The 21,302-nt window shown below is 34.4% G+C and overlaps 1 protein-coding gene across 7 annotated transcripts in view; it reads right to left on the bottom strand.

The window, feature by feature from the left end:
- The window catches only part of LOC145684479 (uncharacterized), a 100,206-nt gene that overhangs the window by 65,052 nt on the left and 13,852 nt on the right, over window positions 1-21,302 (bottom strand). For 5 of the 7 annotated variants that reach the window (XM_081756914.1, XM_081756913.1, XM_081756915.1 and 2 more), the window contains exon 3: window positions 6,455-11,556. The exons of the other annotated variants lie outside the window; for them this stretch is intronic. In XM_081756914.1, the coding sequence (XP_081613040.1) occupies window positions 10,215-11,556 (1,342 nt within the window). In that variant the 3' untranslated portion in view covers window positions 6,455-10,214. Of the gene's footprint in view, window positions 1-6,454; window positions 11,557-21,302 lie in introns of those variants that run through there. 7 annotated transcript variants of the gene reach the window in all.

The following is a 21,302-nucleotide window of genomic DNA, read 5'->3' as shown; positions in this document are numbered from 1 at the left end:
AAACATTCATATACAAATATTCAGATCATGCCTTGTCCCCCCTTTTAACGTCCAATCGCCGCCACTATGTGAAATAATTCTGTATATTTAATGACTTCTTCCGTAATATTAGAAAGTATTTCTCATTGAAAATATTGATACATTCGATTCGATATATACATTCGATAAGAAGAGAAATGTCAGATTTTACACAGTTTTTTTTAGACCGATAGCTCCGTTAATAGATTCAGGACTGGAAAGAGGATCTTCTTCGATATGAAGACACACAGCGATTAGGTTATCTCTTTCAGTGAAGATAGCCTCAAGAATTCTAGAATTTGAACTCCAACGCACATCACTGGCTGTCGGTATTCTTTTTCCTACGATTTTATCCAAAATAGCTATACGTTTAGAAGATTTAGAAAAGTATACACTTGAATATTATATAAAAAATTCGAACATCTCTTATACATTTTGCACCATTTTACAAAGAAACATCAATATATATTCAAATGAACAACGAGATCTAGCAATTAAAAAGGTGTTGTCCATATAGCTTATATCGACTCAATAGAAAACGTAAAACAAACACAATCTTAAACTTGTAATTGAACTTTTACCGCTTTATGCAGAGTCGTTTTGATGTATGATTAGCGTCATACTAAAGGCCTGACTACCACAGGAAACATATGTTAGTAGAACTCTTTAGTATGGCACTAATCGCGCGTCAGAACGACTCTGCATAAGGCCCATCAAAACTAACGTAAGTGACAAAGACTATGAACATGCAAAGAATGTTTGAAAATCGTTTAATATTAAAATCTTCGTAGAATATGATGAACTTAATAATAAAACAGACGTACGAACTTCCTAGTAGCTAAGTGGTTAGCGCACGCGCCTCTGACGTGGGAGAGCTGCGTTTACTTCCGGGAGGGACCTCGTGTGGTTCGGATTGCACGTTAAACTGTAGGCCCACGTCTCACATAGCTTCGCTGCTAAAATAGACTCTAAACAGAAAATGAAAACAGACGTACTAATTTTAACAGCTATACCTGTGTATTTAAGAGATATGCCTTTACAAGCATATGAATTAGAACCTGCTTAGTATTACACATCACCAGCCTATCATGGGATTCAATGTTAGAAACGAGTAAAATTAAATTAGAAATATAATAGGAATGATAAGATTTTATAATAGAGAAAAGTATATGAACTGAGGCAGCGATTAGTGGGCGTCCAAAGAGTGCCACCAATGAGGAAACTGCAACGGCGGTTGTTGCGTCGTTTGTGAAAAGTCCTAAACGAAGTACCCGTCGTGTGTCGCTAGCATGTGCAATAAGCCAATCCTCCGTTGTCCGGATATTGCACGCCAATCAGTGGCATCCTTACAAGCTGCACATGCAATATAAACTGAACGAGGATGACCCTGATCGCCGGTTGGAGTTCTGCATGTGGGCCACTGAACAACACGAACTGGATCCTGCGTTTGCCAAGGGCATACTGTTCAGCGACGAGGCGTATTTCATTTTGAAAGGGGAGGTTAAGCGACATAATTGTCGATACTGGTGTGACGCAAATCCGAACTGGGTTGACCCGAGTCGAGAACATAGTCCAGCGAAGGTGATGGTGTGGTGTGGCATATGGGACACCCGCATCATTGGGCCATTTTTCATTTACAACACCTTAACTGCACCATAGTATCTGATGCTGCTGCAGGACCTTGTGCTCCCTACCACACTGAACGTTGACGGCATTTTCCCATCTTATTTTCAGCACGATGGAGCCCCTCCACACTATGGACTTGGTGTCCGTGAATGGTTGGATGAACAACTGCCAGGGAAGTGGATTGGTCGCCGTGGTCCCGTGGAGTGGTCGCCCAGATCCCCTGACTTAACGCCCCTTGATTTTCATCTATGGGGACATCTTATGCAAATAGTGTATGCTGAGACAATCCGTGATTTGAGATACCTGGAGGAACGTATCCAACAAGCCTGTGACCAAATTTCAGGAGACATTCTCCTCCTTGTGCAGTCAGAGTGGTTGCGGCGACTACAGTTGTGCATTGCACGGGATGGACAGCGCGTAGAACATGTGTTGTAGCATTCAGTATCAAGGTAATTTCCCACATTTGAACATTAATAACTTCTAAACTGTACAAAATAGAAAAAAAACAAACCACTAAATTCCTGAGCTCAAGCTAGTGTTATTTGATATGTCATACACCCCTTCCCATTTTAAAAAATGACTTGAATCTAAAATGGTGGACTTCAAGATGGCGGCCATGAATGACATACACTCCAAAAGTTGCGGCCCCTCATCAAACCTCTGTTCCCATCATCACTTTTTACTTTTACCGTCGATTTTTAAACTTATGCAGGTGTCCAAGGACTTTTGACTCACCCTGTATTATCCTTTGTATTTATTTGCTTTGCAAATTTATTAAATAAAGTGATTACACAAATTTGCAGACACATTTTAAAAATATTCATGAGCAAGAATCAAACCTCTTCTTACACTTTCGTTGTTTAAGAGTACAAAGGGTAATACCTACTAATACCTACTTGTGTTGCTCTTGTCAATTTACTTAAAATATAAAATACGATATACGGCATTTTATCTAAAACAAGATAGTATCCTATTAGTTATAGGCAATAGTAAAAATAATTGCAAGACCTATCTTGAATTACAGAACAATCCTTACTGTAAATTTGTATGTAATACATATGAAATAGGAAATACTGATTTTTAATAAGCCGGTATACAGTCAGTGCCATTAAGTCTGAGCACACTACTGATTTTTTAAAAGAATTTTTAAAAACAGACATGTATGAATACAAAACCCAATTTGTTGGAATTGTTCTGTATGATTAACATTATTGATCATTTAAAGATATTAAAACACACGGTCCTGTTTTCACTGAGACGAATTTATTGAGTATGTTTGTATTCAATGAAATGTCGTCCCTTAGCCTTGATAAGAGCTTTACTAATTCCAGGTATTACAGTAATTTATCCAACTTTCGCGAAGCTGTAAGACAGTAGTAGCTCTGAATAACCTTCCAAAGATCTTCCGTATTCGTTAGCACACATTTACAAACTGTCATATCAATTAATCGTACAAGAACTCAATTGTTAAGAATGGGGTCCCGGTGGCTCAGTGGTAGAGCGTTCACCTCCGGTGCTTGGGGTTCCTGGTTCGACCCCAGCTCGCGCCGTGTGGATTTTGTGGTGGACAAACACCGTGCTCGTGGGTTTTCTCGGGGTTCTCTCGTTTCCTCCCACTTTCTTCATTCCACCATTTCATACATTTCTCATCATCACAGTCTCTTTAGCCTAATCGGCATAACCATGGGACGAAAAACTTAAAGATTTCATTTAATTTTCATTTTAAAATAATTCGTATACGTAAAATTAAATGTATAGTAAGTAAATTAGTGAAATCATAAGAATCTGTATGTAATAATAGTATGTATGTTTATGTATACTGGTATATATATAAATGACATGTCCAATTTCGTTGTACACGGTGTATGACGATGAACGGATGCAATAAATTATGATTTCAATTGGTAAGAAATCCGGTGACTGTGGTGAGCATTTTATTGGTTGGTGATGTAAGCATCTTCTTTGCATTGGAAATAATTATTGCATGACTTGCAAGAATGTTTTGGATAATAATATTTATACTCGTATAGAAGAAAGTTACTGCCCCAAATCTGCGTTCTTGATGGAACTCCATACATCACTTAAACGTTGTTAAACACGTTTTAGTCCACTATTTCATTGGTTTGAACTAAATTATCAGTATGATAGTCTGCAAAGTATCTAAAAAAAAAGTGAATCTACCTTCTGTATGCTTTGCTGTGGGTATTAGATGATCGGTATAAAAAGACTTTTCGGAACGACAGCGCACGAACTTCTAGCATTGGAAGGCGAAAAGTTGAAATTTAAATTCGTCTGTCAAGACTAGTGATGGACAGTGGGAATATTTCCGGTGGGAAGGAATTTAAAAAATTGGAATATTCCCGGTTTTTCCCCTGGCCTATAAATTCCCGGGAAGGAATTTAGTTCAATTTCTTTATCTTCCAAATTCTAAAAACTATATGACTGATTACTTTATTTTAATATATTATGATTTACTTCTAGGTTTTAAAGAATTTGGAGGTTAAAAATTTGACATTACTTTATATAACTAATAATATGATTTTTAAAGTTCCATTTCCATTCACACTAAAAAGTAGAGTAATAGTTTAGTATTGGGGAGCTAAAACTAGCAAAAAATAGGTCGAGTTACGAAAGAAATGAGTTGATAGTAGTGTTCATGTAGTCAAGAAAGTATCTAACACATTTTTTTTTTAGGGCAGTAGGGGTTTGGTACAAACCGTAATTGTAAGTGGAAGTGATTTATGTGAGAAAAGAAAATGAATTATTGGTAACGAAAATAGAAAACAACGTGCCCTACAGGGCTCTAACCCTTCACTCGCTAACGCTCGCTCGGCAATGGTTTATAAATTTAATGTTGGTAACGTAATTTAACGGATAAAATCATAAAACAACATCGGAATAAAATATCGCAAAAAAGTGGGTGCAAAATCTGACTCGCCAAAGCTAAACAATCGCCAAAAGTAGCAAAGTACTAATTTACAAATGGATGGAAAGAAACCATTTTGTAAAGTAATGTAGGATTATGTAGAAATAGAAATTAAGTACTATTAATAAACCCTGAACCACCGTTAGTAATAGACGTTAGTCTGTCTCCTCTCTCTGACTCGAATTTCTTTTACATGTGAATTAACGCATGGAATTTCGAGAAATGGGCAGGAAGAAAAGTCGTGTGTGGCAATACTACATGCAAAAAATAGACAGGAAGGTAACTTGCAAATATTGTGAACATACATATTTATGCGCAAATGTTGACAAAATGGTGGGACATGTGTGTTCTGGCAGTTACCCAACCTAATTTGTTTATAACATTTAAAAATTTAATGTTTATAATATCAGTAGTAGAAGTTTAGAAAATCCACTAACATGTAAATTTAAACTGTTTAGCGGTTTGAAAGTATGTGGACTTACTATACCTTTTTTGAAACATTTATTTCCATAGAACATATTGTAAATAAATATCCATTTTGTGTACTCTCTAAATATAATAAAATATTAATATAATAACATTACATCGTTCAGAATATACATTCTAAAAACTCCTCTGGGGACAACAGTAATAATGTACTGATATAAAAACAAATTTAACTTTGAAATCATAATATAGTAATGGAATGCAAATTTCTTTGTGATTGTACATAAATTCCCATTTTTAGGAATCTCCCCGGGAATATTCCCGAAAAATATCTTCCCGCGAATTTACCCATCACTATTAAAGACTACCCTCTTCCATTGTTCATGGTTTCAGTCGTTATTCCATTCTATTTTATTAGCCCAGGAGTTCATTTTGTAATGTTTCCTTCTTGGGTTTCTTAGAGCAATACCCAAGATCGTTGATATGGAATTGCTGCGCCACCGTCCTATATATCAAATAGAAATGGTTCTTCCGTACTTCTATTAGTTCTTTCGTAGCGGTTACGTCTCTTCAGTTTGCTTGTTTTTCCAGTGAACTTGTCCTTCTGAGAAATTGTTATGTTTAGTAGATCAGTGCGTTCCCGTGTCATATTGGCCACTTTGCGACTACCTTTCAAGAGTTCACTGCACCGCTTCGCCCAATCATAGAACGAATTTGTGCAGAAAATGACTGTTTTTTAAAATAAGCACTTGAACACGTGCTTCAACTCTTAGTTAACAGTTTCTCTTCCGCATTAATATTATTTGCATGTACTTCACACTATTCAACTGGTTCGCGCTAATGAAACAGTAAAATCGCATGTCAGATTTGCACCCAATTTTGTCCATGTTAGAGTATGATTAAATAGTGGATACAAAATCGTTTTTTTAAGTAGAGACTACTGACAAGGACTCATATATACATATCTAGGTGTTGTTTAACGATGGATCATCAAACAAAGTGAGATGCTTATTTTGTTTACTAGTTATCTGTTTATTGTCAAACAGCTTTCCACAACAAATTTGTTTATGTCAACAACACAATGAACTTTCGTATTCTTATATCAGCAACGTTGTCTTTTACTTGGAAAATTCTGAAAAATCAATAGTGTGATCAGACTTTTCGGAATGAGTTTATGTAGGTATAAGTGTATTGAAATTATCAAAATTATTATTGACTTTCTATGTGACACTATGAAACAGAAATATGAGAATAATAAAGATTTATATTATATGGACACTGACAGTTTTACATACAACATTCAGACAGATGATTTCTATGAAGATTTATAAGTATTGGTTAATCAAATCGACAAAACTGATTTTCAAGAAAACAGTAAATATGATATACCATAAATAAACAAAAAAGTGTTAGAAAAGGTAAAGGATAAGAATAAAGATAAAATAATGACAGAATGTGTTGGATTAAGATAAAAAATGTATGCCTTTGAAATAGAAAAAAAAAACTACAGGAATAACTAAGAATGCAATGTTAGAAGAAATATAATTTAACAATTATAAAAATTCTTATTTAATAATGTAAATATATATAAAGATAAATACCTCATTACAAGTCATAACCATAATGTATATGCACAATAAAAGATAATAAACTAGGATTAGGTTCAGATGATGATTAAAGATATGTCTCATGACATGGTATAAATATGGGGCATTATGAAATAGAGTAGAAATGTAATTCTGCAGTGTAATTGTACAGTGTAGTGAAGTTCTAGCTATATATTTGGACATAGGTAATAAAGTACTATGTGTAATATACTTAATTAATCAGTATCAACACTATCAGATTCATAGTAAGAACAACTACTAAAGTTTATTTGTACGCTATTGTCAAACTATTTTTTCTCTACAAAATTTACAAAGATAAAATGACTAGTAAAATGTTTAGCAGAATACTTTCTAAAAAAGAATGGTAGAGAGTCTAGGACAACTTTGTACTTCAGTAATTTCATTTATTTTGTTACATACCAAACAGTATAACATATTAAGTAAACTAAAATCCCATGTGAACGTTTCCCGTAATTTTACATATACAACACCAAAATAACTGGGAATTAACTTTCTCACTCAGCATAATGATTTATTCCGTATTTATTTTAAATAAAATCTGTGTTAATTTTCTTCTTTTTTCTTTTAATACTTTGTAGCTTGCAGAGGTCTATGTGGTACTCAATATAGATTAATGGATGTGCATTAACAATAATTTGATGTGCTTTTTCGGTAAAATGTGTTTATGTAATTTTTATATATGAAATCATTTGTCTACGAAGTTGTCTGCGAAACATAAATGTGACCCCTTGTTATGTCTGATAAGTATTTACATATTTTCGGTGGAGTCTCCTAAAATTAAAAACTTGTGTACAGTTTTAGACTGCACTTACAGAGTCCCTTCTTACGTAACCTCATGCTGAAAAGGGGCGTTAAACTCCAGTTAATCAGTCGTTCATTCAACCTAACAGTTACAAATACGACACTGTATGTCATGGAAAGTAAAATAAATAAAAAAATAACGTAGTAATTGCAAGTATGTGTAAGCTAAGATTTGGTGATATTTTTACTAACCAATGTGTATACATCTGATTTTTTAAAATTAAAATGTTTGTTATTGTATGTCGCACCCATAAAAATTACCACATGAATTTTCATTTCGGCTATGAAAATGAATGTTGCATCGGAACTTTGGAGCGTTTTCATTTTGTGCCTTATCTTTATTTGAAATTCCACTGAATCGAATCCGAGTGATATGAACACAGTAATTGCGAGGAAAATTAAACTTATAGAAATTCAGTGGATCTCGAAGCAACAACTAGAAGCGTATCCCGATCAGGAGAGAAACAAATCAGATCACATTTGAAGACATTTGGCTAAGGTTACTAGATAACAGCTCGGAGAAATATATCGTGTAATAGTTCTTGTTAAAGGAGGAAGTGTGTATTCTATCGTACCTTAAACCTATATAGTTAGTGTTGGATTAATAAGGCTATCATAATCTATTATAATATTCAAGTCTCATATCACTTGTTGCTCTGGCCAATTATAATTTTTATTGGTACTTCTGTTCCATAAATTATCAAAATCGGTTAAGATTCAATCGTCATGAGCAATGTACTGACGTTATGACGTCATGAGCAATGACAGAAAGATCCACTGTACTGACGTTCTTCATACAATCTACAACGCGAGGATCTACAGGCTGACAAAATCTCTAGCTCTTAAACAGTGGTTCCCAACCTGAGATGCGCACGGTCTGGAGGAAAATCTAAGTTTTTCTTCCTACGCTTATGATGGCTAGGCTAAAGGAGATGATGATGATAAATGAAGGAAGTGGTGGAACGAGGAAAGTAGGAGGTACCCCGAAAACACATATGCATACGGTCTTTGACTACTACAAAATTCACTCGGTGCGAGCTGGGATCGAATCAGGGAGCTCATACACGAGAGGTGAACTACTGAGCAGCTGCGGCCCCCTGCACCCTGGAAAATGCGAAGAATGAGCAATGGGGCCTAGTACAAATATTACAAATGCTGTAGTGAATGTTACATCAAACACGTTCTGGTAATAACAGTAAAAACAGAAAATAACTATTGGGTAGATACTGGTTTTATTAAGATAAACGTGGTAAGAAATAAACTTAGGTACAAGCCTGATAGAAACATACACCTACGTTAGAAACACAAACTACATATCAGTATCAATTCAGTGGAATTAATTTGGCTTATAGCCTACACTCTACTTTTGCTCACGATGGTGTCTATAATCTACTTTCCCTTTCAGCAGAGTTGTAGTCTTTTACTTAACACGACTTCCTGAGATAATTAAAGTATAGCTTTGGAGGTCTAGTTTTTACGAAGATATTAAACAAAGAAGGTTCTCGAAGTTCATCTACTGTATAGAGAATCACATTTAGAGCTGTCAACAGATACATGTTACGTGGAACCATTATTTGGTGAGGTAGATCACTTTCAGATGCAAGTGAGCAATTTTTGGAGCTTTGTACATCGTAGTAATAAACAAACCACGTTGTCCAGATGAGAATGCGTGGTTACCTCATATGTAAATTTTGAAACTATGACTGCAGCAAGATAAACAGAAACCTATCTCACATTATATGTGTATGAAAACCTATCTTCGTCTTTCTCTATATATAGTAATTTTGCAACTGTAAAGAGTGGTATTCTATGAAACCAACTTTTCTGAATGATTTGTCAATATTGATGGAATTAGCTCTTTTGTAAGAAGTTGAAGATACGTAATGTTAATATAGTTTTTAGGCATTTCAATGTGTATATCTGCTAGAACGGAGACATCTCTTGAATCATATGGATAGAACAACTGAGTTCCGAGTATCTATGCGGATAAAACTCATCCGTAAATAGTATTTCGAAGCAAGTAGAGAGCTAAAAATACAAAATAAAAATGAAGCACATTAATATTCACGCAAATTAAAACATTTCATATGGCAATTGATCCGTCCATTTTATAAGTCAGCATGAGTTAGTTCAGTTTCTCATGCGGATTCGTCAAAAAATTAATGGTAACTGCATTAACAAGTATTATCTTTAAATGTAACATGTATTATACATTTGATTATATTGTTTGCAAGTTATTTTCGTTCTTTTACATTCCTTACATGGACGGCTTTTGAAATAAAAGCGATTTTCTCTTCATTTGTGAAATATTTCCTCTCGTGTTTATAAGATAAATAATTGCAATCAAATTTAAGAATCATTTCTAGATTAATTGCCAAACTATGCTTTTTAGAACAGTAATTCTTGTTACATGAATTTTTCTGTTTGCAATAGCGTACGTCCCTTAATGTGACTTTCAAATTTTAACCTATGAAGAAATGTACGTAGGCAATGTTTGTGAGAAGCTAGGAAGTTACATCGATACATCTCCAACACAAATATGACACATTTGCAGGAACATCATTTCGTACTATTTTCATTTGTAGTGTGGTTATTCTGTCACTAGAATGGGTACAGAATCTACAGATTTGACAGAATATGGTCAAAATTTTTCGCATGTAGCTACTTGCTAAGCATTTTATCTACACAATGCTCTCTTTCAACAATGTACTAAAATGTGAAATTTAACATGTGTAAATTAATCCATTTTTCATCAAACAATTTGGCTGATTAACACAAAAATATGAGGCTTATCGTTTTGTGTTAATGCAGACATGATTTCTTAGGTGTATCTTTTGACGGAAATATTTACCACATTCATAACATGAATATGGTTTTATATTTTTATGAATTAACGTGTGAAGTGTCAAAGTATGCTTTCGAGGAAACGATTTACTACATTCAACGCAAGTGTATGGTTTTTCGGATGTGTGAACTAACATATGTGTTTTTAAGGTACTTTTCTGGCGAAAGTATGTACCACATATGTGGCAAGGGTAGGGCTTTTCTAATGTATGAGTTAATAGGTGAAATTTTAAGGGTGTTTTTTGACGAAACCTCTTCCCGCATTGTTCACACCCATACGGTTTTTCATTTCTATGGATTAACACATGTATCTGCAAATTACGTTTTCCACGAAAATATTTACCACAGTATTCACATGGGTATGGCTTTGCAGCTGAATGGACAAGCATATGTCTCTTCATGTAAGTTATTCGACTAAATCTTCTAAAACAGTGTTTGCAGGCGTATGGCTTTGCATCTGAATGAACCTGCATGTGTATTACCAAGTTTTGCTTGAGACGAAACGATTTAGAACATAAATCGCAAGAAAATGGTGTTGCACCTGTGTGACATAGCGTGTGAGATTTCAATTTCCAATATTGGCGAAATGCTTTTCCACACTTGTCACAAGAAAACCGTTTCTCTCCTAAATGGACTTCCATATGAGACTTCAAAGCATCTTTTAGACGAAAAGTCTTATGACATTTTATACAAAAATGAGGTTTTTGTGAGGAATGTGTAGCTAAATGACCAATTAAATGAGGTTTCTGCCGAAATGTTTTCTCGCATATCTCACAAACATATGCCTTTTCATTTTTATGTATTAACATGTGTAATCGAACAGCCGAACCATGACGGAATTCCTTATAACATATCTTACAAATATAGGGTTTTTCATGTGTGTGCCTTAGCATATGATTTTTGATGGAAGATTTGTAAGCGAAGCTTGCAGAACATATATCACAGAAATAAGGTTTCTCCCCTGTGTGTTTTCGCATGTGTATAACTAATTTATCGTAACTGTCGAAAAATTTACCACACTCCTTACAGGAATGTGATTTCTCTCCAGCATGAAGCAAGAATATGTGTTTCTTTAAACTGCATTTGTAGCCAAATATTTTACCACATTTCTTACAAGAATAAGGACTTTCATTTGTACTACGTTTGTGGTGTGAGTTGAAGTTTCTCTTTCTTTGGAAAGTCCGGCCACATTTTCTGCATAGGTATCCCTCTTCGTTGGTACTAATTATTGTGTAGGATTCCGAGTTGCTCACCTCAAACTGCGACCAGTTTTCCTTAATATATTCCCTACAATATAAAAGATCATACATAAAGACGATATTATAATATGTAATGCCTTTGTGCATTTGTCGATGATGGAAATACTAAATGGAAAAGATAAAAAAAATTATATGAAAAATAATGAAACCTTATATATTATATTTAATAGAAACTATTTGTATATATAATTTGTTTCTTCAAAAGTCAATTATTACTCATTCGTTCCCATTACAGTCGTTGTTCACAGGGGCGAGTTATGTTAATAAATACTCGTACACACGGAAGAGATTTAGGGGAGAAAATCGCTACAAAACTGACGACACATTAAACCGTTTTAAAAATATTTACTGCTGTTTTCACTTCAGAAAAAAAATATAGGTGTATTTTTGAAGAAAATATTTGAATGTCGAAAAACTGAAAGGTTTTGTTACCTATATATTTCGAAAATACTGTTGTAAACTGTTCATATACATATGCGAATTAGGGTGAAATCTTTTGTACTTTTAGAAATTCGATGACGGCTAGTGTGGAAATGGTGCCATTAGTGGCACCATCCTTGCTGATTTTTTTCGGACAACCCCTTTCCCTACCCCAACGGACTTAAAATTTTTACCGTGTCTTGTCAGGCAACATGCATAACACGAATGACAGAGAAGCTACTTGGAGTCGTTTCTAGAGTTGACCGATGTTTAGAATACAATTAGTTTATTGAAAGCAACTTGTAGTAATACCAGTAAATAATTTATTACTATTTATGGGTCTAAGTATCGCCATATTACCTCAATTGTTGGAATGAATGTCTAGATTTTGTGCCACGTTAAAGATGATTGTAAGCATAGTATTTATTACAACACGGTATGTTTTGTGCAACTCTTTTGTTTTTATGTACAGTCACGGATAAAAGTTCGTTTCTTCTCCTAAAATGTTTGTTGCGAGAAGACCCAAGGAAAAGGCAACAATTCATTGCAGTTTTTGTTAATCTTAAGAGAATATTTTTTTAAGTTAGCAAAAACTGCGAAAATCGGTCCTATCGTTGGCGAGTTATGAAGGAGAAAATTATAGGACGGTTCTTAAATTTGTCGCTGACTATACACACGGACAACAAACGCCATTTAGCGTCACGTTAAACTTTGTGATTGCTTGCTTTGGCGACGCCCATTGAGCGTCGTCGCAACGTCCCGCGCCGCCTGGAAGATTCGCGTTCCTCCCCCTCGCCTCGTTGACACCGGAACATACGCCGACGTTTTTAGAATATTCTCGCTCGAAACTCGGCGGTGGTGTAAATTGAATATTGAGTACTTGGGCCAACCAAATCAACAGATTAGTTTATTGAGGTTAAGCTTTAACAGTTTCAGTTCCTACTGTTTGAGGTAAGACAGAATGTGTGCGAGTTTGCGTTGTACCTAGCGTTACAGTATTCTTCTTGCGATACGCTTCAGTTACATTTTACGTACTTTGGTATCAAAGTTCGGAAGCAATGAAAAGGAAGAAGAAAAAGCCTCATCTCAAACCAAAGCGGGAAAGAGTGAAACGAGTCTTATTTGGAAAATGAAATGAAATGAAATCTTTGAGTTTTACGTCCCACGGTTATGTCGGTTAGGCTAAAGGAGACGATGATGATGAGAAATAAATGAAATGGTGGAATGAAGAAAGTGGGAGGAAACGGGAGAACCCCGAGAGAACCCACGCACACGGTGTTTGTCCACCACAAAGTTCACTTGGCGGGAGCAGGGTTTGAACCCGGGACCCCAAGGACCAGAGGTGAACGCTCTACCACTGAGCCACCGTGGCCCCGAGACTTATTTGCTGCTCCATGTGAAATGAGTGAAGTGCAGTTACCCACGTACCCCGACGAGATGCGACATTGTCATCCGTTTCGAACTGGTTTAAGAGCTGACGAAAGTGTAAAGAAACTACCCGTGACTGACATTTGTAAACTAGTTGGACAGTGTTGTTTATATATGTCGTAAAAAATGCATTCCTGTTGTTTCGGAAATGCGAGGTTTTAACATGCTTAAAACATTTTATAGTAAGTATCGCACAAGAAAAAAAAAATTCAGTCGATAAGGACAAGAATCAATACTTCGTAAAGGTTTTGTTGCACACGCGGAAAAATGTCTTTTGATATTGCATCTTGAAATGTAAAACCGTCGAATATTGCAGATGTGAGAGTACACGCAAGGTCGTAAACAGAGAATTGAAATTTCTTATAGACCAGAGAACACGGAAAATGGTCATGGATAACATTAATGTTCGAATAAGTAAATCTCTGTTAAAGACTGTTTCCGGTAATGTGAGCAGATTGAAGTGGCAAGGAACCAAGTAAGATGATAGAAGCGTTGAAGGTCCATAAGAATTACTTTTTAAAAAAATAACTTATCAATATAATTTGTGAGTAAATGAAAATATTCTGGTTTTGAAAAATGTGCAGAACACAGAAAGTATGGAGTTTAATGTGTAAGGACAAAAAAAAAAATCCCTCTTAACAAGAGCTCACGATGACTTTTTTCACGACAGTGTTTGCAAGAAACATTCCGTATTTTTGCGGTATGTTAGAGACGCATGCTTCCACCTTGAGCCGCTTTAAGAACATCCAGATCGGACAATTAATAAATAAGATACAAAAGAATTCCGTGAACTTCTTAATGTACTGATTAACCTCCTCAGACTTACCTCTTGATAAATTTGCAAGCATATACTTCCCTTTTCCCGTACGTTATGCGATCATGGACAATATTGCATTTGAAACGTTAAATTATTCTAAAGAAAATGACGTACTAATGTAATGTACCATTACAATCTGTGTAATGAAATTTTGTTGGAAGGGGTCCAATATTTTTTGAACGTACTGTACCATATAATTTTTCTAAAATATATTTTCGGTTCATGTAATATATTTATTGGTTCCTTATTCAACTCAATGTGGAAGCTTTGAATAATTTAATAGGTGTTATATTTTGGGGAATAATACCATTATTTGTACATTATTTCATTATAAATCTTGTATATGGGCATTTCAAATGGATAAATATTGAAATTACCGTCCTAATGCTATACAAAAGCATAGGCCCTTAATTGGACAGAAATTCTTGGAATTAACCACCAATCTGATTTGTGAAGAATAATTTAGACCCCTTCGACAATTTGAGATACTCATACTCTTCCAAATTCCGGTTCTATCCAGTTTTCACCGTTTTCTATTCGTTTTAAATTCTTTCCACATTTTCTGACGCTATGGTATCAGGGCGCGATTCTCATCACTATCGACCTGGGACTCGATTGCACTCAGATCACGCTGATTCTGGCTCTTAGAAAATTCGAATTTATGATGGGAGTAGGTGAAGAATCAAGGTATAAGTAGTTTCAGTTACGAAATAAACAGTGACAAAGCATTTTGAGAGTCTTAACTTGCTGAAATTTTATTTGAAAATAGTCAACATACAGTGAGATATGGACTTGAACTCGAGCGTTGCCATGTTTGTAAACATTAATAGGGATGGACAGGATTCGTCATAGTATGTGATTTATCAGAACCAGTTTGAAGATTAGTGCTTTCTTTTGATTACTCACATTATTCTCAAAATTTTCCTGTTAATGTTAGGGTTCGATAGGCCTTGTCTGGATATAGCTTTTGTTTGTATATGTAGTAAGTCTGATATTTTTAAATTATTATTAACATGGCGGTACTTGTAGTATTTCTCTTAGTTAGATTAGTTGTTATTATGTCAGTGTAAGTGAGCACCAGGGCTCTCATTTACTCCTACATTGATCGCGGTTTCTAGCAGAAAATGAGTTGAACAAAAATTCATAGGGGTTCTTTTCCCTTCGGGAAAGGGATCCCTCCAATTAATAGTTCAATATGTCACTTGCCCTGACAATAACGTAAGGAACCATGTGTTAATTGGTAGAAGGGTCACTGGGCTCTGTTTAATTTCCTTTTCGCCCTCCTGTATGTTACAGAGCCGATTATAAATATGGTGAAACCTGGATATGATTTAATTTATGTATAGTTGAGTTCAGTAGTAATATTGATTAAAATGTATAGTAACATGTACTATTGTTTGTTGTTTTGGTTTATGTGGAATGTAGTGTGTAGGTATGGAATTTAGTGTGTTGTGCGTGTGTTAGTATAAACGTAACGTATTTATGGACAGTGTCTTATAGTATAATTGTTCATTTTCTTTCGGGCGGTACAAATAAGTCGATTGGTCCTTAGTTCGAATTCATAAAAACTTTGTAAATTTATTTCGTGAGATACAGTGCTTAGTTAATTTTCCATATAATACAGTACAAAGGGCATTTAGTAGTGTAAAGCTTGTTGTTGTGCTACCAACTCCCTTTCATGTCAGATTAAGAACCCTTCGCTTTTAGTCTTTTTCTCCGAGTCGTAACGATTTTGGCAACACAATATTAATCTTTCTTTCCTGATTAATTACGACTAAGGACTAGTTCTGGCTTATATACATAGATACTTAGATAATTTGATTCATAATTGAACGTTTCTGAAAATCACAATGTTCTATATAGCCCAGTAGTTGAAATATTAATAAAAATAAACATTGCGTTCACTATTAAGCAGAAGTTAGGCTATTTTTTCTTTGCCAGATTACAATTCGAATTTCTTTCCTACTCGTTGCTGTCGAGAATAAATCTCATTGTTGTTATCAGAATATAAACATGTTTAAATAAAATTATCATCGATAATATTGCTCTTCGTTGCAAATATATAAAATTCTTGAGCTGTGAAGTGGAATATAGTATGGCTTTTGTTGTAAGGGGCCCTGGGTTCGTGTGATGCCTTGTGTACTGGTCAGTGCGCGATTCTTTCTGTAGTGGCTTATCGGTTGTGATTATATGATATGACTGCTTTGAACAGTCTTTAACATACTTAAAGTATAGGGTGTCCGCTAGTGAATCTATATTAGAGAGTGTTACGAAGATAAATAAATGATATATATATATATATATATATATATATATATATATATATATTAAAATGGGTCTGAATAAATATAAGGACACCTCTAAATATATGTGCCTAGTGTATTTGTTTACCACAAGTTAAAATATTGCATTTTTATGTATAATAATGAATATTTCGAGTACTGACCCCTACACTAGACCTTCGCATTAGGATGTGTGTTTTGTGTAGTTGACGGACTATATTAGCACTTCGTAGCTTGGCGTTCAATGGTACTTACTCATTGAGAATCTAGTCTGACAGGGCGGATAGTGCCATAGAGCAAACAACTCAAGATATTTTCCAAATAATCGCGGATCAGAATAACTGTACAAGCAATATAATTTGAAATATATGCGTTTGGCTTGCATTAACGACATTACTCTGCGACTCTGAATTTTTTTTTTCTTTTTTCACGTCACTCGATTAACGCCATTTCACTATTGTTCGTAGAGGTGACGGAGTAGATAGGATTAAATAATCTGATAAACTTATTACAGTAGAATCTCGAGATATCGTGTCAGGGCGTCTAAACCCCCAATGTCCATGAATTTTCACCTCTTTTATTTCTAGTATATAGTGTTTGAAATTAGTTGATGCCTCAAGGCTGGCAACCTTGTGAATTGGTAGCTAGTAGGAGATTTGGCAAACAACTTACCAGTACAAAATCTATTTTTATTTAATTTTTTTAATTTGGCAAGACTGTGTTTGGGTTTCTTCTGTTTTATCGACTTCACTCTAGTTTTTCATATTTTTCTCGAAATTCTTCTCGGTTTGTGAGGGGTCGGAAAATTTTTTTATTTTAGAAATTCTCAATTGGAGACCACACCATCCTTCCGGTAGTGCCAGTCTCCAAGGTCTCAGTCGGAATACAGCGAGAAGGGGGATTTCCCTAAAGCCTTTGTCTTTATGAAAATCTCCTTGTGGGCACGGGCTTACTGTTGCTTTGGGGACACTTATTCTAGGCTACATATTTTAGTAAGCCAACCATTTTCGGCATATAAAGGTATATTTGGCTGTGGATTGTTGTATGTTGTAATTCGACCACTTATCTTTGTAGTTTTAGTGTCTTAACTTATTTCTTTTGGCGCCGCTTTTTCTTTCTCTTATCTGTTCCTCTACTCTTTTCTTCAACTTTTTTTTTCAAAATTTTATCCTTCCCCACCAAGTTTTGAACTTTATAAACGTTGACCACTTAAAGTATATCATTTGAACCAAATTTTCCAATTGAGACGTCGCGAAACACAATTCGTGGAAGTATTTCGTTGATCTTGGTTTCTCCATTACATTTTGACCCTCTGCTGGAGCGAGTAATCGTTCAGCATATTATTACGTTTTACTTCCGTTTCTTTTATCAATGTTTGTTTAGTCATTTGTTGGACTATCAATTATTTCTATTTTCCTTTCCATTAAATATCATATATGTGAATGCTGTCGTAGTAGTTTGGGCTTATAAGTAGATTAACATTTTAGAGACAATAGTTATGCATATTCTGGGTTTACGTGCCTGCCTCATACATTAAAGGTCTCTGTTTAAATGAAATATATCGAAATACGAATTTTAAGGCTATGTGCGGATAATTAGTTGAATATATGAAATGTCAGAAATTTTCTTTCTGTAAAATGTTGCAACCTAATAGAATATTATTCGTCGGGGTCGTTAATCTGAAAGTGTAAATATTTTTGAATATATGTATATGTTGAGATATGAATATATGTGAAACGTAAATATTATATTAAAGTGAACTGTAGAATATTGATTTGAGTAAATAAATGTGTAAAGGGCTCAGTACCTATCCCGAATGATCATTGGTTGCCATGGTTCGAAACATCCGACGAGGGTAAGATGTAGACTATAGAATACCGCCGCATGGTAGATAATTTTCCTTCATGTTCTGTAATTTTGTGAAATAATATATGTAACTGTTAACTTCTTTCATGATCTAAATTGCATGTCATATGGAACGAAGGCAGGTCGTAATTGTAACTCTAATTCATCAACAAATCTTTCGAATTATAAACCTAAAAATCCTTTTGTGAAAGTGCACCTTAAATCCTCTCTTCATATACAGATCCTGAAATTTGACCGATGCTTCTCTACTCCGTGATCTTGATACTAACAAAAAGTTTCTTTGGACCCGAATAATTTTCATATATTTATATGTGGTATAAATAAACTATTAAAGTGTGTGTTTAGTTAATAACTGAATGACCTAGAGCGGTCAAGGAACTAATTAATAATTGGAATGACCAAAGGGGAAAGATATTCTCCGTGATAGTGGAGACAAAACTTTGTTTCTGAAGTTTGAAAGTGAGGAAACATATAATTCATAAGTGCGTCTACAGACGGAATTTGCGTCAATTACAGTTAGTGACGTGATCTCATTCATGTCTATGAAAATAAAATAAAGCGGACTAAACGGACACTATAAAGAGTGCATAATGGTTTGTGTGACATTAACGCTCACCTAAAATTACGAGATAGGACTCGTAAATTTTATTAAAATTTTCACCTATGGGAAAAGACTCATTATAATCCCGATTTAAAGCTTTTTTCTTTGTCCTCTTCTGTTTGCTTATTCACGATATAAATAAATTTCATGATTTGTATCTTATGTTTCAAATATAAACGAAAATATATTATATATATATATATATATATATATATATATATATATATATATATATATATACATATATATATATAGAGAGAGAGAGATGCAAGGGCTCGGAAAAACCCGTTTTTTTTTGAAAAACTCGGTTTTTCTGCTTCGCTTTTTTGCTTGGGAAATTTTGGGCTTTTTGAAAATTTTGCTTTAAAGTATAATGCAGACTTTGTTTCGCTTCTCTACAACAAAAAAACTCATTTAACTAGTGGTTGATGTAGATAACAATATGAAACCTCGAAAATAAACCATGAATTTCAAAAAGATTTTTTAAAAATCTTAACATATTTACATTATGAATTCCAAAGGATTATCCAGCATATGTAATAACATTTTAACCTCTTTGATACAATAAGTACTTAAAAAATGATACACAAATAACTAGCAAAATTGTATGTAGTGTTTTTACTTCAAAGTATCACACACTCTTTTTGAAGCAAAATAAAGAAAAACTTGAGAGAAATCTGCACATCAAGAGCTTCATTTAGGGTGGTTCTGTACATTCTTGAAATTTTTCAGTTAAGTTTTAACTTTTATCTACATTGTATGAATATTTCGAACAAATTTTTCACTGATTGATCACATACGTAATAATCTGTTACCACCTATCAGATGCTTCGGATGTGCAAAATCGGTAAAGCTCCAAATTCTGTAATGCACTGACTGTTCCTTAAGCTTGTTCAGAATCTGGAAAGTATCGAATTTTCTGTTGATGGATCATATACGTAATAGACGGTTCATCTGAGCGTATGGTTTCCTAGGCTGTAGAATATATAACCACCATCACGGTTTACCCAGTCCTGAAGGTTTCCGAATTTTTAACAATAAAATTCAACATATCGTTACGAAACTTTTTTTTACAAAAAAGAAAGAATATGGAACACATTTAAAAAGAGTGGAAAAATCAATCACTGTTCCAATTCACAAGAAAGACGACAAAATTGATTGTAATAATTATCGAGGCATTTCTCTTAACATTCTATGAATAAGTTTGACCCCATACGCAGATGAAATTATTGAAGATTATCAGTGTGGATTTAGTCGAAATTGACCAGATATTTACCATTCGACAAATACTCGAAAAGAAATGGGAATATATTACCCAGTACATCAACTGTTTATTGATTTTAGAAAGGCTTACAACTCGGTTAGGAGGGAAACATTGTACAACATTCTTACAGAATTTGGAATACTGAAAAAGCTAGATTTATTAAGTGTTTAAATGAATCCCAGAGTAAAGTCCAAGGACAAAAATGCGAGTTTCCACGTCGAGATTGGCCTGAAACAAGGATATGCGTTATCGCCGTTATTATTCAGTTTTGTTCCGGAGTACGCTATAAGAAAAATCAAAGATAGGAACGAGGACCTAGAGTTGAATGGTATTCACTAGGTTATGGTGTATGCTGATGATGTAAATCTAATAGGAGAACAATCGAAAAAAAATGCAGAGGATTATTAAACGCTTGCAGGGACATGAGTAAATACAAAGAAAGATAAATACAAGGAAGTTCACAAGGATCGTAATATGGCAAATTATGAATGCGTTAAAATATCTATTAATACTTTCGACACAATGGATACTTTCAAATATCTTGAATCAGGCCAAAATCATACCCACAAAATAATTAAATGTCGATTGAAATCAGGAAATTCTTGTTATTATTCAGTTCAAAATATTTTGTCGTCGCGAATTCTGTCAAGGAATTTAAAGCTTAAAATATGTAAAATGATAATCATGCCTGTTAAGCTTTATGGTTGTGAAGCATGGTCGCTTACGCATTGACGATAAAATGTGACAAACGAACGACCAAACGATCTGGCTCAATTCCGATCAATTTTGATTCCATGAAGGCTTACATGTTATCTCGTTAACCCCCTAGAAATGTTTCCTCTTTCTTTACTATTTGTGGTGATCAACGTGTCCTAACTTGACCTAACGACAATTAAATAATCTGGCTCAATTTTAGTCAGTTACGCTTACAAGGAGGTTAATAAGTCAACTTTTCTGCTGTTTATGAAGTGATTTTTATGAAGATAGTGCTGAGTGTATGTACTTGTTTTTCATAAACCATTAAGCTTGCTTTTAAAGTAAAATATATATTGTTTTTCTGTGTTAATAGTGAAATATGCCGAAGAGTACACGAAGC

Source organism: Thermobia domestica, chromosome 4, assembly GCF_964235325.1.
Source record: "Thermobia domestica chromosome 4, izTheDome1.hap1.1, whole genome shotgun sequence".
Taxonomy (NCBI): Eukaryota; Metazoa; Arthropoda; class Insecta; order Zygentoma; family Lepismatidae; genus Thermobia; species Thermobia domestica.
Note: the sequence above shows the minus strand (reverse complement) of the source record. Positions and strands in the feature narration are given on the sequence as shown.